The following is a 25,131-nucleotide window of genomic DNA, read 5'->3' on the forward strand; positions in this document are numbered from 1 at the left end:
ATTCTAAAAACACTACAATCTTTGCACACCTCCTCTGTGTTTATGTTTTTGTTTTTCGTTTCTTTTGTGTGTGTGTGTGTGTTTGTGTATCCTTTAATTTACTGTCATAATTACACAGTCTTCCTACATTTGCCTTTTAACCTTTGTACTAGCTTTAGTGTTGGTTGATCCACTGCTTTTATTGTGTGTTTGCCTTTGTCAGTGAGACTTTTTTTTCTTTGCAATATTTTCTTATTCATATTTTTTATTTTCTTGTCTTCTTAGAGAAGTCCCTTCAATGTTTCTTGTAATCCTGGTTTGTGGTGATGACTCCTTCAGCTTTTTCTTGTCTGGAAAGATCTTTGTCTCTCCTTCGAGTCTCAGTGATAGCTTTGCTGGATAGAGCAATCTTGGTTGTAGGTCCTTCCTTTCATCAACTTTGAATATTTTGTGTGAATCCCTTCTGGCCTGCAAAATTTTTTTGAAATCAGCTGATAGTCTTATGGAAACTCTCTTGTAGGTAACAAACTGCTTTTCTCTTGCTGCTTTTAAGAATTTTTTCTTTGTGTTTAACCTTTGGCATATTAATTATGATGTGTCTTGGTGTGGGCCTCTTGGGTTCATCTTGTTTGGGATGCTCTTTGCTACCTGGGCTTGTGTGTCTATCTCCTTTGCCAAAGTAGGGAAGTTTTCAGTCATTATTTCTTCAAATAGGTGTTCAATTCCTTGTTCTCTCTGTTCTCCTCTAGTACCTTTATGTGAATGTTGCTGTGCTTGATGTAGTCCCAGAGACCCCTTAAACTGTCTTTATTTTTTTTTTTTTTATTCTTGTTGCTGTTCTGATTGGGTGTTTTCTGCTACCTTGTCTTTCAGATCACTGATTTTATCCTCTGTTCATCTAATCTGTTGATCCCCTCTAATGTATTCTTCATTTCAGTTATTGAGGTCTTCATTTCTGACTGGTTCATTTTTATGTTTCCTATCTCTTTATTGAAGTTTTTACTGAGATCACCTATTTTTACCCTAAGTTCATTAAGCATCCTTATAACCAGTGTTTTGAACTCTGTATCTGGTAGATTGCTTGCCTTCATTTTGTTTAGTTAGTTTTCTGGAGTTCTTTCATTTGGGAAATAAGCTTCTTTGTCTTGTCATCTTGGCTGCCTCCCTGTGTTTGTTTCTATGTATTAGGTAGATCTGCTACATCTCCCAGTCTTGGCAGAGTGGCCTTGTGTAGTAGGTGTCCTGTGTGGCCTAGTGGCTGAATCTCCCTGGTCACCTGAACTGGGTGCTCCAGGAGTGTCCCTTGTGTGGGTTGTGTGTGCCCTCCTATTGTAGTTGAGCCTTGGTTGCTGTTGGCTCTTCAGTGGGTAGGACTGACCCTCAGGCTGACTGGCTGTGAGGGTTGGTCATGACCACAGCAGCTGAGCTCTTATGTAGGGGCTGACCCCAAAGAATGGGATTTGCTTTACCAGGCCTGTGGTTTCCTGCCAAGTCTGCCCTTTGGGTGTGTGATGTGTGGAGGTGGTTGGGTGGTGCTCTGGTGTGGTCTGAAGCTGGCCACTGGGTGAGTTGGTTCTGGGGCCTCTAGGGAGGGGCTCTGATGCAGGCCAATTCAGCTGCTGCCTGTGCTGGGCTTGGAGGTGCTTGGGAGAGGCTAAGCTGTGAACTGAAGCCAGATGCCACTAGTGCTGGGCTTGAGGCTGCTTAGCAGGAGGTCTGGGGCACGCCAAGGCCAGTTGCTGCTTGTTTGGGGTTTGTGGACCTTTGAGACATTTTAGGAAAGCCTACAGCTTGGGCCCAAGTGGATGGCTTGTGAGGAACAGCTGCTGAAGTTCTAGCTAGTGCCCAAATTGGGTGGGAATCACCATGGAGGGAGGAAGTGGTGTTAGCCAGGTTGACAGAGCCTCAGATTTGGCACCCACCTGTGCCTGCATGCTAGGTGAGGGGAGGGCGCAACAGAGGAACAATGGCACCTGCTGGCACTTTACTCTAGGAGAGAGCTTCCCCTCCAGCCCTCACCCTGAAGCCAGATAATTCAGTTCCTTCTGTATGTCCCTGGTGCTTTTTGAGGTGCTGTCCCTTCTCTGAAATTTAGGGCAAGTGTTTGTGAGAGAGTAGGTCTGTGCTCAGACCCTTTTAAGAGGACACCTGGGTCTACAGCAGCCCTCCATCTCACCCAGCTGAGTCCCTGGTGGATTATCACAGCCAGCTATTGTGGGAACTCCTTTTCCTGGCACTGGTGCTCCAGGCTGGGACCCTTTGCTCCTCAGTGGGGACCTCCACAGCCAAGATATCCTTCCTGCCACACTTGGGTGAGGGACCAGCCCATCTCCACCCCTCCTGCCATTCTTGATGCAGCTTCCTTATATCCTTAGTTACAGAAGTTCTGTTCAGTGAATCTCCAGTTGGTTCTCAAATTTAGTTTTAATTTTGATGTGGTCAAGGGAGGAGGCAATCACAGCGTTTACCTACCCCATCATCTTGACCGGGAGTCCCAATAGTATTTTTGCATAGCATTTGCTATGTGGTGATAGTGTTCTGAGTGCTTTCCACGCATTAACTCAGTTATATTTCGAACAACATCATGAGGTAAGTACTATTGTTTATTCCCATTTTATAGATGAGGAAACTGAAGTAAATAACACGCAAGGTTGCACAGTAGTCTCTGAGCTGGGGTTTGAACCCAGTCAGTTTGGCTGCAGAATCCATGCCATTAACTACAATGCTGTGCTGCCTCTCACTTTTGGTTTCTTCTTCTTCCAACTTTATTAAGATGTAAAGAAACTGAAATAAACTGCCTACATTAAAAATGTACAGTTTGATCAGTTTTCACATAACTGTAAAACCATCACCACATGGAATAACAAATATTTTCATCTCCCTAAAAGTTTCCTCGTGTCTTTTTTAATTTATCCATTTTTCACATCCCCAGGCAACCACTGATCTGCTTTCACTCATTGTAGATTAGTTTGCATTTTATAGACTTTTATAAAAATGAAATCATAGAGCGTATAGTCTCTTTTGTCTGGCTTCATTCACTCATAAAGATTTTGAGAGTCATCCAAAATCTCAGTATGTTGTTGTGGTTCCAGTTTGTTCCTTATTGCTGCTGAATAGTATTCCATATATTAATATACCACAGTTTGTTTTTTCCATTTACCTTTTGATAAATATTTATGTTCTTTCTGGTTTTTCATTGCGACAAATAAAATTACTGTGCTCAGTGTATATATGTGTTTGTGTAGGTATATGTTTTTGTTTCTCTTGAGTAAATATTTAGGAGTGATTATTTAATGTTAGGAAACTACCAAAGTATTGTCCAAAATGACATATTATTTTATGTTCCCATCAGCAGTGTGTATAAGAATTCCAGTGACTCCACATCCTCACTAACACTTGGTATGGTCAGGTTCTTTGTTGTTTGTAATTTTAGCAATTCTAATGGATATGGAATGCATTGTGTTTTTTAAAAAAAATTTTATTTTGCATTCCTCTGATGACAAATAATGTTTAGCATTGTTTCGTGTGTTATTGACTATTTTAAGGGTTCTGTGTATAATCTGGATACAAGTTGTCTGAAGGCAAGACTTCTTGTCTTGTTCCTTATCTCAGGGGGAAACAATGAGATCTTTAATCATTATTTAAAAATGTTAGTTTTGGTTTTTCATAGATGTGCTTTATCAATTTGAGTATTCTTAGTTTTTTTGAGGTATATACAACGTGGTTTTGAATTTTGTCAAACACTTTATTTTGTGTCTATTGAAATGATTGTGTAGTTTTCTCCATTATGCTATTAACATAGTAAATTACATTGATTTTCCAAATGTTAAACTAACTTTGCATTCCTGGGATAAACCCTACATGGTTACTGTGTTTCCCCGAAAATAAGACCTAGCTGGACAATCAGCTCTATTACGTCTTTTGGAGCAAAAATTAATATGTTATGTTATGTTATGTTATGTTATGTTATGTTATGTTATGTTATGTTATTATAAGACCCAGGCTTATAGTAAAATAAGACCGGGTCTTATATTAATTTTTGCTCCAAAAGACGCATTGGAGCTGATTGTCCAGCTAGGTCTTGTTTTCGGGGAAATGCAGTATAATATATTATCCTTTTTATGTATGTTGTTGGAGCCTGTTTGCTAACATTTTGTTATGGATTTTTACATTAGTAATCGTGAGGAATATTGGTATATAACTTTCTTTTTTGTAATACCAAATTTTTGTGATTGGTGTTATTATTTGTGTTTAGATTGGTGTTATTATTTCTTTCTTGAATGTTTGATAGAATTCATCAGTGAAATCATCAGAGTCTGGATTTTCCTTTTAGGGAAGGTTTTTGATAAATTTTTAAAATAGATATAGAGATGTTCAAATTTTTTTCTTCTTGGTTCGTTTTGGGAAGTTCTATTTTTCAGAAATTTGTCCATTTCATCTAAGTTATTGAATTTGGTGGTATAAAGTTGTTTTATTATTATGTTATCCTTTTAATCTCTATAGCAGTAACTCCTTTTTTATTCCTGGTATTGGTGATTCACATTCTCTCTCTCTTTTTTCCTGATCGGCCTAGTTAGAAGTTTGTCAATTTTATTGATCTTTTTAAAGAATCAACTTTTGGCTTTGTTATTTCTCTGTTATCTCTTTTCTACATGATTGATTTCTGCCTTTTCTTTCCTTCTACTTACTTTGGATTTACTTTACTCTTTTTTTCCCTAGTTTCTAAAAGTAGAACCTTAATTTATTTTAGATCTTTCTTTCTAATAAAAGATTTTAAAACTCTCAGTTTCTCTGAGTACTGCTGTAGCTGCGTCCTGCAAATTTTGGTGTGTTGCATTTTCATTGTCGTTTAGTTCAGGATATCTTCTAATTTTACTTGTGATTTCTTCTTTTACCCATGAATAATTTGGAAGTATGTTGCTTAGTTTCCATATATTTGATGTTTTCCTATATAGTTTATTGTTATTGATTTCTACCTTAATTTTGTCGTTGTCATAGAACACACTTTATATTATTTTAATCTTTTAAAATGTATTAAGACTTGTTTTATGACTCAGCATATAGTCTGTCTTGGTGAATACGTGTGTACTTGGAAAGAAACTATGTTCTGCAATTGTTAGATGTAGTGTTCTTTAAATGTCAGATCAAGGTGTTTGACAGTATTGTTCAGACCTTCTATATATTCTTTTTCTTTTATGTCTAGTTCTACCAATTTCTTAAAGGTGGGTATTAACATCTACAATTTTGGAATTGTCAAGTTTTCCCTTTAATTCTGTCAATTGTTGCATCATGTATTTTTGGCCTATGTCATTATATATGTATACATTTATGATTATCATGACTTCCTAATGAACTGTGGCTTTTATCATTTTGAGATAATTTTTATATCTGGTGATAATCTTTGTCTTGAAGTCTATTTTATCTGATATTGAATAGTCACTCCAGCCTTTGTATGCTTGCTATTTGCGTAGTATTTCTTTTCTATTTGTTTACTTTCAACGTATCTGTCGCTATATTTGAAGTGTGTCCCTTGTAGACAGCATATAATGAGGTCGTGCTTTAGCTCTTCTGTTTTTTTGTTTTTTTTTTAAGATTTTTATTGGGGAAGGGGAACAGTACTTTACTGGGGAACAGTGTGTACTTCCAGGACTTCTTTTTTCCAAGTCAAGTTGTTGACTGTCAATCTTAGTTGTGGAGGGTGCCGTTCAGCTTCAAGTTGTTGTCCTTTCAGTCTTAGTTGTGGAGGGCGCAGCTCAGCTCCAGGTCCAGTTGCTGTTGCTAGTTGCAGGGGGCGCCGCCCACCATCCCTTGCGGGAGTTGAGGAATTGAACTGGCAACCTTGTGGTTGAGAGCGCACTGGCCCATGTGGGAATCGAACCGGCAGCCTTCGGAATTAGGAGCATGGAGCTCTAATCGCCTGAGCCACCAGGCCGGCCCCAGCTCTTCTTTTTAGCTGGAGTGTTTAGACCGTTAATATTTAATGTGATTATTTTTAACGATAAGGACACCGTTCAATTTTGTTTTCTGTTTGCCCTCACTTTTTATTCAGTGTTCGCATTTTCTTACTTTCTTTTGGATAATTTGAATGTTTAGTATTCCATTTAAATTTATTGATTTTTTGACTCTATGTATCTCTTTTTATTATTGTTTAGCTGTTGATCTAGGGCACATTCTTCAACCTCAGCACTATTGATATTTTGGGCTAGATAATTCTGGGTTGTTGGAGCTGTCCTATGCATTTTAGGATATTTAGCAATATCCCTGGCACTTGGTGCCAATAGCACTCCCCCAGTTTTGACAATCAAAAATATTTCCAGATGTTGCCACATGTTTCTTGGGAGGCAAAATTGGCCTTTGTCGAGAACCACTGCTCTAGGGATTACTATATATATACAGGGGGTGCCAAAAAAATGTACACAGTGGACACTTTGGTCAACGTTGCTCAAGCAGTAGTTCGCTGTAATTAGAAGTGTCTGGATGCTGATGGTAACCACTTTGAGCACCTCTTGTAATTGCAGAAGTCAAACGTGACTTGTGTTCATCTTTTGTTATCAGTATATATTGAGTAAAATGTACCTTCTGTATATATGTATATATATATGTGCACGCGTGTATGTATGTGTATATGTGCACGTGCATTTATATATATATATAGTTGTATAGTTGCAGTATGTGTAGTATATATATCCCTAACCTTTTATAGTGTGTTTATAATCTATTTACAGTTTATAGCCTATTTGTACTATATCATGTAAAATGTAAAAATCTTGCAACCATATACTGTGTTTCCCCCAAAATAAGACCTAGCTGGACCATCAGCTCTAATGCATCTTTTGGAGCAATAATTAATTAATATAAGACCCGGTGTTATATTTTATATTATATTATGTTATATTATATTAATTATATAAGGCCCAGTCTTATAGTAAAATAAGACTGGGCCTTATAGTAAAATAAGACTGGGTCTTATTTTAATTTTTGATCCAAAAGACACATTAGAGCTGATGGTCCTACTAGGTCTTATTTTTGGGGAAACACGGTAGGTCCCTTTAATACCTTCACCACTAACCTTTATGTCGTAGTTGTCATGTGTCTTACATGAATATACATTGAAAAATCCCACTAGTGTTTTCGATTTTGCTCTTAACAGTCATACATACTTTAGCAAACTTAAGAGAATAAAAAGTCCTGTGTATTTACTCATATAGTTCCATGTCTGTTGTTTTTCTTTCATTCTTCAAGATCCAGATTTCCCTCTGGTGTCATTTCCCTTCAGCCTGAAGAACTTCCTTGAGCATTTCTTATAAACCAAATCTGCTAGTGACAAATTCCCTTCCTTCATCTGAGAATGTCTTTATTTTGCCCTCATTTCTACAGGCTATTTTCCCTGGATGTAGAAACCTGAGTTGACAGTTCTTTTTTTAGCCCTTTAAAGGTGTTGTTCCATTGTGTTCTGGCCTCTGTGGTTTCTGATAAGAAATCTGCAGTCCCTGGAGTAATGGTCATTTTTGTCTAGTTGCTTTCAAGACCTTTTCTTTGTTTGTTTTTTAAATTGTGGTAAAATACATAGAATGTAAAACTTACCATCTTAAACATTTTTAAGTATTCAGTTCAGTAGTGTTAAGTACTACTGAATTCACATTGTTGTGCAACCAATTTCCAGAACTTTTTTATTTTGCAAAACTGAAACTCTACCCATCAACAACTCCCCATTTCTCCTGTCGCTACCCCTGGCAACTAACATTCTACTTTCTGTTTCTATGAATTTGATGACTTTAACTCATGGAAGTGGAATCATACAGTATGTGTCTTTTTGTGATTGGTTTATTTCACTTAACATAATGTGTTCAGGGTTCATCCATGTTGTAGCATGTTTCACAATTTTCTGCCCTTTTAAGGCTGAATAAGACTCTATTGCCTGTATAGACCACATTATGTGTATCCAGTCATCCCCTGGTGGACATTTGCATTGCTTCCACATCTCGGCTATTGTGAATACTGCTGCTATGAATATGAGGATACAAATATCTCTTCAAGACCCTGCTTTCAATTGTTTTGGATATATATATACCCAGAAGTGGGAGTGCTGGATCATAAAATAACTCTGTTTTTTATTTTTTGAAGAACTGTCACACTATTTTCCATAGGGATTGCACCATTGTACATTTCCACCAGCAGTGCACAGGGTTCCAGTTTCTCCACATCCTCACCAATACTTGTTTTCTGTTTGTTGTTTGTTTGTTTGTTTTACAATGGGCTTTCTAGTGGATATGAGGTGATCAAGACTTGTTCTTTATGTATAGTTTTATAGCAGTTTTATAACGTTGTGTCTAGATATGATTTTGTTCTTGTTTTAAGTTACCTGATCTTGAATCTAAACACTCACGTCTGTCACCAAATTTGGAAAGTTCTTGACCACAATTTCTTCAAGTATTTTTCTTCCTTCATCTCTTTCTTCTCGCCTTCTGAAACTCCAGCGGCACATATACTAAACCTTTTGTTACTATCCCACAAGTCTCCTTGAGGTTCTTTTTTTCTTCCAATCTTTTTTTCTCTCTGTTCTTTAGATAGGATAAATTCTATAGCTTTATCTTCAAGTTTACTAACTTTTTTCACTGCCATTTTCATTCTGCTGTTGAACCCATTGTGTGAGTTTTTATTATGTATATTGTAGTTTTAATTTATATTCTTTCCATTTGTTCTTTTTTATAGTTTATATGCTGAATATGCCTATATTTTAATTTGAAGTGCGTTTTTCTTTACTTTCTGGAGCACCATTAACACTAGATGCCTTCAAGTTTTTGATAAATCCTATATCTGGGTCATCTTGGAGTTAGAATGTCAATTGTCTTTTCCCTTTAGAAATGGTCATGTTTTTCTGATTTTTTTTTCTATATTAAATGATTTTGGATTGTATCCTGGACATTGTTGTTACATTTTAAGGACTTTGGGGCCTGTATAATCCTCTACAAAATGTTGAATCTCCTTAGGTTCAGACTGCAAAGTTCTTTTTCACCTTATGTGAGTATGGTTCAAACATCACTTCATTTCTTAAAGCTGGGTTGGGACTGTTCCGTGCATGAGTAGCTAGAGGTGAGCTTGAGGCTTCTCTGGGGGTTCATACGCAGAGTGAAGTAAGAGATCACCTTGTCTGGCTCCTTTTCCTGGTTCATCTGGCCGGAAAGATGGAGTTTTATTTTAGGCATCTCCACAGTCACCGCAGCAGTGTGACTGGGGTCTACCCTCAGGGCAAAGCCATAGCGAGGAAAAGATCTGGAAATTCATCCAGTGAGGGCACTTCTTCGTTTTGCCTGCCCATACAGTTCAGCTGCTTTTGTTTACCTTTTAGAATCCTCAGGTAGTTGTTTTTTTGTGCTCTGTCTAGAGTTTTTAGCTATAATGAAGTAAAATAGGGTTGTTACACTGCTATGTAGAACTAGATAGAACTAGAACCTCTATCCTTTTATTCCTTTTTGACATGGATTATTTAGAAGTATGGTTTGGAGGTTATTTTTATTTCCAAGAAGTTGTATTGAAGGGTGCACCCTTAAACTGACTAAAGAGGGTTTTTATTGATAGAAGATGCAGCCTATCGCGATTTTTTTTTTTTAAGAATCAAAAACTTCTATGTAAAGGAGATGAAGAAAAGAAAACATAGTTGGACACTCAAATACAGTTGAATTAAAGCAGAGTCATAGTAGGAGATTCAAAACACCTTTCACAGTTTTTGACAGATTAAGTGGACGACTCAAGTAACATAATTAATGTCCTCAGTATGCTTCGTTTAATGGTTAATTGAATACAGATAAGTTTGTTACCATTCTTTTCAAATGTCTTATAAAACATTTATTTAAAGTCAAATTTAAAAAATAAAACACAAAAAAACTAGGCCACACTGAAAATCTCAATTTCTCCAAAATGTAACTATATGTGTCTTAGACTACAGTGAAGCCAGAAGTTTGGGTGTTACTTTTCATTCTTTCAGTCACAGATTTTTACCAGCTTGTGCGCTGGGACTTCTGAGGGGTGTACTGCCTCTAGCAGCAGATGTAACAGGCAGGTTGTGGAGGTCAGCTGCTTTCACTTCTTAGAGTCTCCTCCTTTTAAAGGTAACTCCTGGCTCATGGGGTCATCTGATGTTTACAGCCACTTGCTTAAAGCAGATGGGAAGCAAATAGACTATGATTTGCCGAAAAGTTCACAGTTGGAAGCACCCACTCGCTTTCTGGTTCGGTGTTCTCTGCCCACCTTATACTACTGGCTGATTATGATTAGTCTGAGTCTCAAAATGGATTATTCTCAGTATATTTTGGAGATTAAGGGAAGAGTCAAGGCAGGAGTTGGAAACCTTGGAGATCACCTGAACCTTATTTTATTTGCAATTTTGAGGGCCTCCAAGAACTCCCTGCTTGTAGTAGCTTTCAAGAAAATTATTTAGGTTGGTTTATCCATTGTACAGGTCAAGTTTATTGTTTTGGACAATTGAGGGAGGGTTATTAAAGAAAACCGGCCACATTTTAAAATAGAATGAAAGGAACTACCACAGAGAAGGTGTTTGAGGGTGGTGGTGTTGGGGTTGCTCTCGTCATTAGGAAGCAGCTGGCTTTCCAAGAGAAGGCTGTATGAGAGGAGTGGTGTATGTACTCTTGGCATTTGGGGGGCTCTGGACAAATCACAGGGCTTGCATAGTTTTTCTTTTCATTAAGAGACCACTGAGGTGTTAAACAGAATTTATAAAACTAGATTAGAAATTCATCCTACTTCCAAGCTCCATTCTATATACCTTAGATAGATGAGTTGAAGCACTTCTTCAAGTTGATTGTTAAATAAAATAATTATATTTTCAACTGATTTTAAAGGTTTTCTCTCAAAACATTTAAAAAATGCTATTACTACATTGCCAGGTAAGAGTGAAAAGAAAAAATAAACCTTAACATAATCACTGTTAGCATTTTGGTGTATTTTCTTTCCCCCTTTTTAAATGCTTATGTTTTTTTAGTATCTGGCTGTTTTAGGGGATGTCGGTGAATTGATGTGGTTCCACGCAAACCAGGGGTCTTCAGCTCTACTTACTTGACATTATTTCCTTCAATCCTTTCCTCCCCACTATTTTTGGAAGAGAATGGGTTAATGAGAGCTAATCAATTGTTGCCTAATTACTCAGTTAATAAGATGTTACTGGTCCATGTTACACCTTTCCTAGATAATCAAGAGTTGAGTATAGTTTCTTAAACCTTAGCAAGCACATCAGTATCACATGGCAAACTTATTAAAACACAAATGCTGGGCCCCATCCGCAGGGTTTCTTTTTTATAACATTTTTTAAATTAGTTTCAGGTGCACAAAGCAATGTACTAGTTAGACATTTATCATTTATATCCCTCGCACAGTGACAGCCCCCTTACCCCCACAGAGTTTCTTATACAGTAGATCTGGCGTGGGCCTCAGAATAAGAATTTCTAACAAGTCCCCAGATGCTGCTGATTCTGCTGGCCCAGGACCACACTTTGAGAACCACTGGTGTAAACTGTGGTTTTAAGCGATCCTCTAAGCATCACTATCCTTATTCCAATTAATCAAGAGTTGACTCTAGTTGAAATCATAAGTTTAGGTATTTTGTACTACGATTCTCATCCCAAGCCTTTCCACAAGTTGTTGTAGAGTCTTTATTTTAACTTAAAAAATTATACAAGTAATGCATGTTAATTAAATAAAAAATCGGGGGAAATAAGCTAAAAGAAAAATTAGTTGTGAATTCCCCCAGGGATGATATTTTTGTGTAGCTCCTTCTAATCTCAGTACATACATAGATGGACAGTCAATGCATCTGTGGCCATACGACCCTCAACACCCTTGATCTTCAAAGCTAAACAGGGTTGGATGAGAGACAGACACAAAACTATAATATATGTGTGGTGTATGTATATATATGTATATACACACTCATACACACATACACAAGTATATCTGGCGAAAAATGAGATCACATAATACATGTATTTAGCCTACTTTTTTTTAATCTGCTATATAGTGAATATCTTTTTGTGCTGAATATAGATCTAAGTAATTTTAATTGATGCAAAATTTTCCAGTGTGTATATTGTAATTTATTTAATTTGTGTGTATATTGTAATTTATTTAATTTGTTCTCTGTTTTTGGACTCTTAAGGTTTTGTTCCAGTTTTTAATTATTAAAAATAATACTGTGTTGACTCTTACTACATATATTTCTCTATTTGCTCAGTTATTTTCTTAGGATACTCTACATGTATAATTGTTCCGTAAAAGATTATGTACTTTTAAGAATCTTTGCTAGGGGAGCGGCCAGTTAGCTCAGTTGGTTAGAGTGCGGTGCTCTTAACAAGGTTGCCGGTTCAATCCCCACACAGGCCACTGTGAGCTGTGCCCTCCACAACTAGATTGAAACAACTACTTGACTTGGAGCTGATGGGTTCTGGAAAAGCACACTTAAATAAATAGAAGTTTAAAAATAAAAAAGAAAGACTCTTTGCTAGTCTGAGAGACTGAAAAAATGTATTCCAGTTTAATTTGTCTTTAGTTATTGGTAAAGTTTGTTGGCCATTATTTATCTCCATAAATGGCCTATTTATATCCATTGCCCATTTTTCCATTGGGTGTACATCTTTTCATTTTCTTGGTAAGATCTTTTTATTAGAATGTAAACGCTTTGTCTTATGCTTAAAATATTTTGCCCTGGTTTATTTGACTTAAATCTTTAGTAGGTTCATTCCCCAAACTGCTCCCCCTTGCAAAACGTTAACACTTTTCTGGAGTCAGATGCTGCCTCGAATGAATGCTTAATCCCCATTTTTTAACGGCTGTGTGATATTTTTTTGACTTGGGTGTACCAGAATTTTCTTTCTTAGCCTCAAATATTAGGGGTCCCCAAGAAAGCGTAAGTGTGTCATCAGTACTTTGTTTTCAGTTTGTCTGCTTTCTTTCTTTAACCAGATGCGAACCCTGAGGTGACAATGACAATGCTTCGCTGGATCTATACGGATGAGTTGGAGTTCAGAGAAGACGATGTGTTCCTGACTGAGCTGATGAAACTAGCTAATCGGTTTCAACTCCAGCTCCTTAGGGAGAGGCAAGTCACAGCAGATATATTCGAGCACCTCAGATGGTGGTGGCTGAGCTTTAATTATGCCAAGCTCTGGGAAAACAGCTGCTTCTGCTAATGTAAATAACTTTTGAAAGGTGTTCTTTTAAAGGCTGTAGTGTGAGGACAGAATTTTATCTCCTTTGCTTTGTGTTATCTTGTAAGCTAAATTTTGCTCAAAGCTTTTAGGTATTCTCTTTCCTTTCACTGGTTTATTACCTGGTATTACAAAATTGTGTGACTTGATAAACTGAATATGAAATAATATAATCCAGTGTCCGAACGGTGAACTTTCTCTCCTATACCATTTCCTTTGACGTTTTGTGGAAGAGACTTTCTGATCTATCTACTTGGATGAAGTCCTTGGCGACGTTCTCATGGTTGGAAACACGATGCCTAAATTCATACATGAACGTGTGGCTCAGTAAGTTTCAGAGCCAGTGTTTCTGAGATCTTACTTCGTTTGCTACTGCTTCTTAGGTTCCCATGGAGATAACCTGCTGTGGTGTTTTTTGTTTTTCTTCAATATCGCATTTTCTCTTGTGCTCTCCCAAGCTGGCCTTTTATAATAGAACAACAGAAAACAAAATGTCTACCAAATAAATGATGTCAGGCAAAATGCCCTTTAGGTTCTGTTGGAGATGTGGCCCTTGGTAGTCAGTTTGGTTGATGGAGTGTCTTTTTACATCATTTAGTGATCTTTTGTGTTCTCCAGTGTAGGTGAAGGGGTAATTTCAGCCATCAAGAGGCACTCTTCCCGTGGTTGTGTTGCCCTCAGAGGAGCTAAGAGAGACCTTGCTACCTAGAGCTGCTTGTTCTGTTTTTACTGTGGGGCTGATGTTGCCCATGGGATGGCCCGTTACGCCCCCGAGTCAGTACACAGGTTCCTCCTGCCTATGATTGATGTGGGCTGAGTGCATTTAATACCAAAATCCAATAACTAAGAAGAAAACCAAACAGACCTAAGATTTGTAGACACACGTAGCATTAGGTTAGTAAAGCTAACTGTACTGTAGAGGCCTTGCAGTTAATGCTTTTGTTTGTTTGGGTGAGTTTTTGAACCATCTGAGAGTGAAATGAAAATGATTTTAATTAGATTGAATGTTATCTATCTCTTCTCTCTCTCTCCCTCTCTCTCTCTTTTTAGATTTCCTGAGCTTTCTCCTATTGACTTTGTCAAACTTGCTTGTAAATTAAATTGTTTTGATAAAAATGCCCTGGGGTTGGAGTAGTTTAGATAATTGTAATCTGTGTAATGGATTCTTTTAATTAAAACGTTTGTTGTTTATTGACTGATTAGGCTTCATAACTATCAACATTACCAGGCTCAGTTTTGTATTGCTGGATGTGGGCATTAAGTTGTTATCTGTCAGGGCTTTGTTAAGAGCTGGGATGGAAGAGACCCCGGAGTGGAGTCACATCTTGGCTTTTAAAAGGTCACAGAGTGCCCACTGCTGTCTGCAGGAGAAATTACACATTTGGGATAGTAAGTGAAAGGGCACTGACAAATGTGTGTGTTATGAAATGGGTGTTGGTCATTTTTGTAATTTAGAGATCTCAGTGGTTTGGGAATGCTGTCACCAATTTGATGAAAAAGAAGGGTTTTTTTGTTTTGTTTTTTGTTTTGGTAAGTATTATCAGGAAAATACTTTTTAAGAAAAATAATAGTGTATGCTACAAATTGACAATATGATCATCTTTTTCCCTGATTATAAAATACATGTTCAGTGTAGGGTATTCGGAAAATGTAGAAAGATATAAAGAAAAAAACTTACGTCATCCATAATTCAACTACTGTTAGCCTTTTGTTGTTTATTTTTTCAATAATTTTCTGTCTCATACATGGGATCGATATCGAAACTAGACAGGAGTTTGTGGGATACTTAAATATGTGCTTGATTTTGTACTTTAAAAATTAGGTTTATTGTTTTTGTGCATCTGTATCCTTTTTGTACTCTAAAATTAAAAACATACATTAACAACAAAATCCCTTCAGAGGAAAGTTAGTCTCTCTTACTTCTTTTCAAAGAGACGATATGAACCGAGAATCAGAATTTTACAGGAAGATGACATGTTCTTCAGTTGTGTACGTGTCAGTTTTTATTTGTAGTCTATTCAAAATGTGAATGACACTCTGGGGATCCGAGTTTAGAGAAAATGAAGAGTCTTCCAGTTGTAACAAAACAGCTGTCCTCGTGAAACGTAGTTGACTGTCTTGGTGCAGTGTCATTTGGCAGTAGAAAGCAAGAGAATGGAATTTTCAGAATCTCAGCGTTGTCTGTAAAAGTGCTTTGTAAAGTGCTCTGCAAAGGTGAGTCAGTGCTGCCTGAGATCATCCCAGGTGTTAGGCTGCCAGAATGGCGCAATCACGGATATTTGTCCTTGTAAAAGTGGTGCGAGTTTGATATATCTGAAAAGAGAACTTTTCTCCTGGAATGCTGCGATTTCAGAGCCGAGATCAGAATGACCTGTCCGACATCTCTGTGGTAGGGTTGGGGTTTGCTGAAACCAGTGGTACAGGCAGCAGAGGCTCAAAATGTAACATTGTTACTTTATTATAGTAACTTATTTAGATATTGTAACAATTTGATTTAAAAGTGCCCTGGGGGAGATGCTTCTTTACACCAAGTCAGCTATGTTACTTAAAAGCAAAGCACTTAAACATAGGTCTTAGAATAAAATAGATGCCTGCATTTATTGCTAGATGAAGAAATGACTCCAAGATTATTCTTGCTCCTAGCCTAAAGTCTCGTTGGTGAGGTTTTCAAAGTTTGTTCCTCCTTCTTCCCAGGTTTTGCTCCTGACTCTTCTCCTTTCCTCCCCCGTCTCCCACTCCCATGGTCTGTCTCCATTTGTGTTAACTAAATCTCATCTGTTAAAATTGGAAATTATCTGCTAGCCAGTCAGTTACCAATTATATATTAACATATAATATATATTTTTTTTATTATATTACATTACATTATATATTAATATAATCAATATACATTAATTATAATACTGAAACCCATTTATATTAGTTATTAAATTAATGCAACTTCCTTGAGGAATTCAAACTTAGGAGCATACCTATTCTGTACCTTATAGTGTGCCAAGTTTTCCTTTATATTGAAAAACACACAGAGATCGCAGAACCTCTGAACTATAGTATTATGTTTATTTTACAGAGGAGGAGATCGGGGCACAGAGAGCTCATGCAGTTAACTCAGGTCTTTCTCAGCTCACAGTTCATTTTGCTTTCATTGCTCCATTCTGTCCTTGTGATCAGAAAAGGGTTTGGGGGGCCGGCCTGGTGGCTCAGGCGGTTGGAGCTCCGTGTTCCTAACTGCGAAGGCTGCTGGTTCGATTCCCACATGGGCCAGTGGGCTCTCAACCACAAGCTTGCCAGCTTGATTGTTCGACTCCCGGAAGGGATGGTGGGCTGTGCCCCCTGTAACTAAGACTGAAAGGACAACTTGACTTGGAAAAAAGTCCTGGACGTACACACTGTTCCCCAATAAAGTCCTGTTCTCCTTCCCCAGTAAAATCTTAAAAAAAAAAGAAGAGGGTTTCGGGGGAACTGGGGGACAGAGGAGGCACTATATGAGGACTCTGTGCTGTCCTTGAAGTTGAACCTGGTTTGTAGCGAGAAGTGCAGGCCAGGGAGATGGAAGGACCATGCCACTGGCCTTCCCCCAGGCCGCTGCTGTGGAGGCTTACTGAGGGTTCCAGGGATGGTGGAGTAGTGGAAGCTGGGACCTTCCCAGCGCAGCGTCTTCTAGGCCAGGGTGTGTGCCTGCTTGCCTGCGTGTAGCGCTCTCTTCCCTGATATAATTGTGTTCTCTTATTAGTGATTGTGAGTCTTGTTGTTACTATTGTTGTTCCCAGGCTGTCTGGGACATCCACAGTAGCCAGTTTTTCACTGTCTTGGTGTACTCTGCTTTGACTCTTAACTCAATTGTTTCTATACATAATAGATTTTTAAAGTGGGCATAATAGGTTTTTAAAACCAGCTTTATTGAGTTATATAATTCACATACCAAACACCTTTTGGGAGCACCTTTAAGGAGGTGTTAATTTATTGAGGCAGAGCTTCATCTTTGACGCTATTTCTAAGCCACACTAGTTGCATAATGGAGCCGTGTTAGTGGGAACTGCAAATGCGCCCATGATTAAATGTCAAAGGGCTGAATTTTGACCCACTGTGTGTTGGATTTTACAGTTGCCTGTGAATATGATCCGCAGATTTCGTGCGACTACTTTTAAGGCATCTGGGGCATTATGCTTAACATGTTTATTTACAGGTTATTTTGATTCTGACCAGGAATAGCAATGGAATATCGTAATGAAATTCTAGTACTTTTAAAATACGGTAGCTCAGCTATAATTTATTCATAACTACTTTGCTTAACCTTACACTTCAGTGTTATTGGACATAGCCGTCAGGACGCAGATTATTGCTTTGGTTTGTTCATTTATGCACATATTTATCCCAATAATACTGTTCATCACGGATGCTCTCTTGTAGATGTGAGAAGGGTGTCATGTCTCTGGTGAATGTCAGGAACTGTATTCGCTTCTATCAGACTGCGGAGGAGCTGAGTGCCTGCACGCTGCTGAACTACTGCGCAGAGATTATTGCGAGTCATTGGGTGAGTGAGCGATGGCGGGTGCGGGGGCAGCTCCGGCCCTGGAAGCCAGGAGACCTGCGCTTGGGACTTGGTTCCATGGAAAGTTACTTCTCTGGCACCTCGTCTCCTCTTATTACAAAATTGAAGGCTGAGTAGTTGCATTATATGATGTGTGGGATTCTTTTTGGCTCCAAGTCTTATAGTTCTGATTTCAGAGTAGAGGGCAGAAGGTAGCTCAGGTCAAGAAACAAGCTTGGGACGAGTAGGTCCAGCTGCCTCACCCTCTGTCTGCAGCAGCTGCGGCTTGAGCCATGGAGGGGCTGGGGTGCGCGCCCGGCAGCACCCTTTCCGCGTGGCGCCCTTCGTCTCGCTCCCGTGTGGAGAGAGAGCACTGTTAGGTTTAGATGTACCCTTTTTAGGTAGCTCTCATCATCAAGAACAGGTTTTACGTTTCTTTGTTATGTTGTGTGTTTTGCGTTTGTTTTTTTTTAAATCATGGTGGGTGCTATGTTTTATAATCTAGTTTCTGTGAACAGTTTGGTATTCAACAACATTGCGAGCAAAAGTATCTAAAAGAACTGGATTTTAAAGAATTGAACCAAATAAATGGTGACCTTTCTGCTAAAACAGGTAAAAATTGAGAGATCTGCAATAGTAGAGACCAACTGTGCTTCAGTGGAGTGAATTGTTTGTGGAAGTTCCGATTACTTCTGTAATTGCCACCTTTGTAGGGGGGAGGGGCGACTGTGCTGTCGTGGAGGCTCCGGGGGCTGCGTCCTTGTTGGGTGTCCGTGTCGCTTGCCCTTTACCTTGTCCAAGAGGACAGCAGTGCCGTGGTAAAGCGTCCAGGGAGCGGGGCCTCTTGGCTCTAGGTCCTGGCTCTGCCATTTATCACTGTATGAACTTGGGCAAGTTGTTTAACCTCTCTGTGCTTTACTTTCCTCATCTGGAAGATGGGGATGATAACAGTACCTACCACAGGGCTTTTGTGAGGATCGAATGAGTTGGGAAACGTTAAGCCCTTTACAGTAGGGCCAGACACCTTCTAAGGGCTTCTTAGTAAATGTCATTTGTTATTGTGCATATGTTGAAACTATTCTGCTTTTCTCTATTTTTTTACTCCTTAGGATGACTTACGAAAGGAGGACTTCAGCAGCATGAGTGCTCCGTTGTTGTACAAAATGATCAAATCCAAGACTGAGTACCCGCTGCATAAAGCTATCAAAGTGGAGAGAGAAGACGTGGTCTTCCTTTATCTAATTGAAATGGATTCACAGGTACTCTAGCTGTGTGTTTCTGTTTTTCATGCCTTTCCCCCAAACTACACTTCACTTGTTTTTCTCTCTAATGCTCTTCAGTTCCTTCTGAGCCGTTACTGGCACAGTCTTTAATGCAATGTTTCTACTAGTAGTTTGTTAAGGCAGTCTGAGCTTTTCCCATCATGCTTCTCAGAATTCTTCCAGTCTCTGCCGGTTGCCCAATTCCAGAGCCACTCCCACTTTTTTAGGTAGTTGTTACAGCAGAACCCAGCTTCTAGGTACCAAAATCTGTTTCAGTTTTCTTTTGCTGCTATAAGAAGTGAACACAAACCTAGTGTCTTAGAGCACCACAATGTATATCTTACAGTTTTGTGGGTCGGAAGTCCAGTATAGGCATCAACTGTCTAAAATTAAAAGGTGTCAGCAGACTGTGCTCCTTTCTGGAGGCTCTAGCGGAGAATCCATTTGCTGCTCGTTTGGGTTGTTGGCAGAATTCAGTTACTTGTGGTTATAGCAGCAATGTCCTTATTTTCTTGCTGGCTGTAAGCTGAGAGCTGTTCTCAGCTTCTAGAGGCTACCACATCGGCCTCCTTCCTCCATTAAACAGCCAATAATGGAGGATCAAATTTTTCCCATGTCACATCTCTCTGACCTGCTCTTCCATTTCCCTCTTTCACTTTTAAGGACTCAAGTGATTAGATAGATTGGGCTCTCTGGGATAATCCAGGATACTCGTCTCCATCTCAAGGTCCTTAACCTTAGTCACATCTGCAAAGTGCCTTTCGTCATGTAAGGTGACATATTCACAGGTTCTGGGGGTTAGGACCTGGAAATCTCTGAGGGCTAGTATTCTGCCTGTCACAGCCACATTGCCTTAGAAGAAATGCTTTTGACAGATGGGAAGGTAGTATGTTTTATCCTGGGTGTCCAGTGCTAGGAGGAATTAGCTAGTTAAGCCACAGTATTTTATAAAAGCGTTAGCTGTTTCCCATCAGGCTCTCTGAACCTCTTCCCTGGCACTTGTGTTCTGTGGCACTGTCTGCATCTCCCCCTCGGTCCTTGCACTGTCTTCCGTGGTATTCGCATCCGCTTTACGATCCCCATCAATTCTGTGCCCCCCCAAAAGCCTGTGCCCTGAGGAGGCCTGAGGGAAGTCTGTGAATTCATTGGAATATGTGGAGTAAGCAGTGTTACAGCATTAAAATTTGACATTTGTCTAAGAGGTGATATTTAATAAGAGTCAAGGCAGGAGGGATTAAAATCAGTTGTATTCTCTGCTGGCTGGGTGCTAATTTACAAATTGATCTGTGCAGCTCCCTGGGAAGTTGAACGAGTTGGATCATAATGGAGATCTTGCTTTAGACCTCGCTCTTTCACGGCGACTAGAGAGTATTGCCACCACGCTGGTGAGTCACAAAGCCGACGTGGACATGCTAGACAAGAATGGCTGGAGCTTGTTACATAAAGGAATCCAAAGAGGTAGGAAGAAGTGGGTTTTATGTTTTTCTCTGAGGGCAGTTTTACTTTTATCCAGGTAATTTTTGAAGACTCTCTCATCCTGTACCGCGAATTCTCAAAGGCTTCTTGAGTCTGTACTCACAGGCTCCATGATTTAGGATTTGTGATCAGTAGGTCAAAGAAGGGCTGAAGACCTGTTGCCTCTGCCTTGTTGGTTGGGGCCCAGAAGAAAGGCTAGAAAGGTGGTACTTTCAGGAGAAGCACCTTTTACTTGTAAACAATGGATGTGTTTGCTTATTCAATACATCCCCTCCTCCAGGAATTGTGCTAGGAAGACTGGTATTGGTTACTGTAAGAGAAGGAAAGTATCAAAACCACAAATGCTTAAACATACTCTTGGGCTCCAGGTTGTCACTTTTACAGACAAGACTTCTTGTCTGTCATGGCAAAGCGATAGTTACCTTTGGTTTTAGAAAAGTTACATGAAATTGTAGCTATATTTTGCATACATAGTCCGTAGTAGTGGGAAGAATATGGAAGTGGTAGAATGAACATCAAGATATTTTCATCTTAATGAATTTACTCTTCAAGGGAGAAAAAAGTACTTGTCCTTTGTTTCATTTTGTTTTGTTTTTCCCTTGGCCTTATTAATTCTGAAGTCCCAAATGGATCCTGGCTGACTTTACTTTGTAGTAGTCATTTTTGACCGAGTGGGAAGCTATACAGAGGTAGAGTTTCAGAACGGAATGAAAGCTTTCAAAAATGCTGAAGCCTTAATTTTGTAGAGGGAGAGACGGCTTGATTCAAGTACTTGGCCATGGTCCCTTTTTTGTTTACATGTGGACATCAAAGACAATGTACTGATTTCCTCACCTCTTAATTATGTATATTTACCCTTCCAGTCATGCATTATTATACTGTTATTGTTTCTGCTACACTTTTGCCATTCACATTCACAAGTTGCTCTCAGTTGGTGGAATGTAGTTACTTCAAATATGGTTCTACTGCAGCTGTGGCTTTGCCCTTTTTGGGCAGATTTTAATAACGTAAATATCTCTCTAAGCCATGTGTTAGAGTGTTAAGCTTGCTGGCTCATGGAGAGGAAAATTTTGTTCATCACTGGAAAGGAAATCCTTAGAGTACGTCAGTGTCAAGAGCAGATGCATTTTCCCAAGCACCACTCTGCATTGTACAAAGCCATTGGGTGCTTAGTGCTGGGTGTGTGTTCAGTGGAGACAGTTTCCACCACATAGGGAATTATACTTTCCCAATGCTGTTCAGTGTCTGAGATGTTTATTTTGGAAACAAATAGACTTGTTACTAAAAAAACAATCTCTGAATTCTGTTTTTTTCCTCTTAGGGAGTTAAATTCTTATGTGTGATGAAGAAACATCTTTGATGAGTTATTAAATATTTTGGTGATTGCTTAGTTACAAGAATTGCCAAGAATCGGTGATGCATTTTTAATGCTTGTTTTCAAACAATTTAATCTTCCACTCTGAATTGATCGGTTGCCTGCAAGCCTGCAGATTACAGTGTGGGTGTGAGAAACTGGATGGTTGCTACCTTTGGAGTCTGTGGCTCAGAGTGGTGGTCATACCACTGGTTTGGGAGCTGGAATGGACCAAGGTTTGCATCCTGGCTCATCCACTTACTCTGTGGCTTTGAACAAGTCACTTAACCACTTGAGTCCCCTTTTCTTTAGCTGTAAAGGAGAAATGATTTCTCTTTACAGGTGTGGGGAGAGTGAGAGACAGTGTTCATAGCACACCTCGCCCAGTGACTGCTGTGCAGAAGGGTCAGCCCACGGCTCTCCCTTGCCCGTGTTGGGGCCACAACTAGCTCCAATTCCTGGAGTTTTTCACTTCTCCTTTCTCAACTTGAGCTGTCAGTCTGTCGACCTTCCCAGATGATTAAATGGAGTAATATACTTAAATTTAACTGTTAACCTGAAGTCCATTATAAGTGAAGATCTTTCGCATGTGAGATATAATTCTAGTTCTGGACACATGTTAGAATCTAAACAGAATAATCAGTGATCATTCTAATAACTAAGTATACCAATCAGTTTGTATGAAGAATGAAATGGGCAGCCAGAGTCTGTGGGTGCGTCCACAGGAGGTAAACCAATGGCCGGAGGGATGCCATCTCCTCTGATCAGCTGGATCTGGGCAAGAAGATAAATCCTGGCTTTAAAAAAAAAAAAAAAATCTAGTTGTTTTTGTGCTAATTTTCTTTAATAACCAAGATCAATCAATGGGTTTCTTAAATAGGATGTTCCCGTCTATTACTTGTGGTAGATTTGCAGATGATTCCACCAACTGGTGCAGCATGAGATACCGTCTGTATTAATTAAATAATGAAAGTTCCTAGCTGTTGTCTGAATTAAACTTCTGTCAGGGAGTTGTGTTGAAAGAAAAATTGCACGTGGATTTTTTTCTCTTAATGTTAACTCTGTTAGAATATTTTTATGTGGACAAGTCTTAGTAATACCTCGTTTACCTGACAGTGTTGGTGAGTGGAGTGATGAAATAACTGAAACTTTTAAGCACCAGTTTTCACTTTAACTGGTTTTGATGGAAATCTTTCTAAAATGTATTAGTAGTTTTCTTATTGACAGAAACTTTATAAATGGTGCTTTTGGCATTTTCTGTTCCTTCCTTTGTTCTGTTCTTTTGATGTCAGTTGTCTTTTTTCTCTAGGTTATGTACCTGTGAGCTGACTTTCTTTTATTGTAAAACATCAACAGTTTTTAATTTCAAATAATTCCTAAATAACTTTTTGTGTGGGGTGCATATATGTATGTACGTATATATGTTTAAGTTAAAAAAAAATCTTTGGTTCTTATTAATAAACTAAACCTAATCTAAAAACTATAATTCTTTTAAGAAGGTTTATGATATAAAAACAATTTTTATTATGCCTTCCACCTGAATCCAGACATTGATAGGTTTTTCCTGTGTCCTTATTTCTGTGTACAGTATTATCCAGTTTATCTTCTATATGTGTAGTATAAGTTTTCCATTTTTCTATGTTGTTTTAGCTTTACTATCTGTATCTCTTAGTTTGGAATATATGCCAAGCTTAAAGGTAAAGATACTCCTTCCCCAGTATCTTATTATATATCAGACTTTTCATTTTAAGGCTCTTTGTCCTAATAACTCCAAATTTTCTTCCCACTTCCAGAATATACGTGCCTTTCTCTAGGATACTTTATTCTGTTGCTACATAATGTATTGTTTTTACCTGTTCTCTCCTAGACTGAATCTCTGTGGGGTTTGTTCACATTACACGTTAGGACGCTACTGAGAACCCCACTATGTGTATGTATATGTGGGTAGATAGCAAAGACCCGACCCAGCCTAGCCCCCTGATAACGCCTGTTACCTGTTGCTTTCAGAGTTCTACCGACATCCTATTGTAAAGAAATCTGAGCTTTGGTCCTTTGCACACGATGGTGGTAAAGATTGTACCTTCTCCCACTTCTAAGAAAAAAATTGTGGCAGAAGAATGAAAATATTTCAGAAGGGGTAGGTTAGAGAAGTCAAAAGTCATAATTGATTGGAATTAGAGCCAGTTTGTTAAAGTGGAACCTAATAGCCTTGACCAATCAATCAATTTTCTTTCCAAACATTTCCCTGGTGCCTGTTTTGTATGAGACAGTGTGATGGATAGAAAAGCAAATCAGACATGGACCAATCAGCATCTGAGGGGCCTGTGGCAGCCTAGCCACCTCAGTGCCAGAGCTCACATTCTCCAGCAACGTGGTTCCTTAGAAGGCAGTACGAAGTACTTGGGAAGTGTGGGAAACCAGGTGACTTTGAAATTCCATGTCTACTGCAGACCAGATGAAACCCATATATTCAAATGAAAATGAGTATAGGAATATAGGTAACAAACTTGAAAGCTTTGCTATTCCTGCAATCCTAAGCCCCATTCTAGATGTTCAGACTGTAGAAGTATAGTTGAAGATGACATAATATTGCAAGATGTAAAAGAAAGCTTCTCATAAGTTGAGTTCAAGAGAAAAACCATCATCTGGAAGTTGTGGTTCAAAGGAGTGTGCATCTACAGTATGAACAGAGTTAGAAACAGACAAAGGTGTCCTGATGCAAAGACAGAACAGATCAGCTATGGAAAGAACACTGTCGTTGATGGTCCATACAGTAGAGAAGAAGTTCCAAGTCCCCTTTAACAACCTGGCATTCATCCCAACAAGACCTCCAACAAATTTAAAAAGTACAGTCAATGACCATGGGACCCTCACATCAACCTGGGAGGTTGCTCTGCACTTGGGGGATCTTCCAGCTAAAGAAGGATGTGATTTGCAAGGAACTTATCCTGGTGAAATGGAGACGGAATCTACAGAAAGTACCTCGGAATCCCAGATGAGCTCTTGGGATGGTTTAGATATGTTCTCTGGTCCACCCACCAAAGGGACGGATGAGTTTGATTCGAAAGACTTCCCAGTTATGAGCTAATTCGTGCTGCCTGGAGGCCACTGAAAGAAAGAATTGCTTCCACCCAGCTAGGCAGAATGTCTCAGGCACGCATTGTGCATTTATAACTGGGTGATTTCTCTGTTCTAGTTTGTATCTTATGATGCATTGTTATTCTTGCCTTAGTTTCTTAAGAAACGTTAATTTTATGTATGGTGACTTTTTGCATGTTTTAATTATAAATGGAACTAAATCCAAGGAATATT

At 38.9% G+C, this 25,131-nt stretch overlaps 1 protein-coding gene across 2 annotated transcripts in view; it reads left to right on the top strand.

The window, feature by feature from the left end:
- Window positions 1-25,131, top strand: part of ANKFY1 (ankyrin repeat and FYVE domain containing 1) — an 84,525-nt gene that overhangs the window by 31,179 nt on the left and 28,215 nt on the right. The window contains exons 4-7 of one of the 2 annotated variants that reach the window (XM_019743813.2): window positions 12,952-13,087; window positions 17,607-17,730; window positions 18,837-18,986; window positions 20,282-20,447. In XM_019743813.2, coding sequence (XP_019599372.2) covers window positions 12,952-13,087; window positions 17,607-17,730; window positions 18,837-18,986; window positions 20,282-20,447 — 576 coding nt within the window. Of the gene's footprint in view, window positions 1-12,951; window positions 13,180-17,606; window positions 17,731-18,836; window positions 18,987-20,281; window positions 20,448-25,131 lie in introns of those variants that run through there. The other variant, XM_019743814.2, reaches the window with a different exon arrangement.

Source organism: Rhinolophus sinicus, linkage group LG15, assembly GCF_036562045.2.
Source record: "Rhinolophus sinicus isolate RSC01 linkage group LG15, ASM3656204v1, whole genome shotgun sequence".
Lineage (NCBI taxonomy): Eukaryota > Metazoa > Chordata > Mammalia > Chiroptera > Rhinolophidae > Rhinolophus > Rhinolophus sinicus.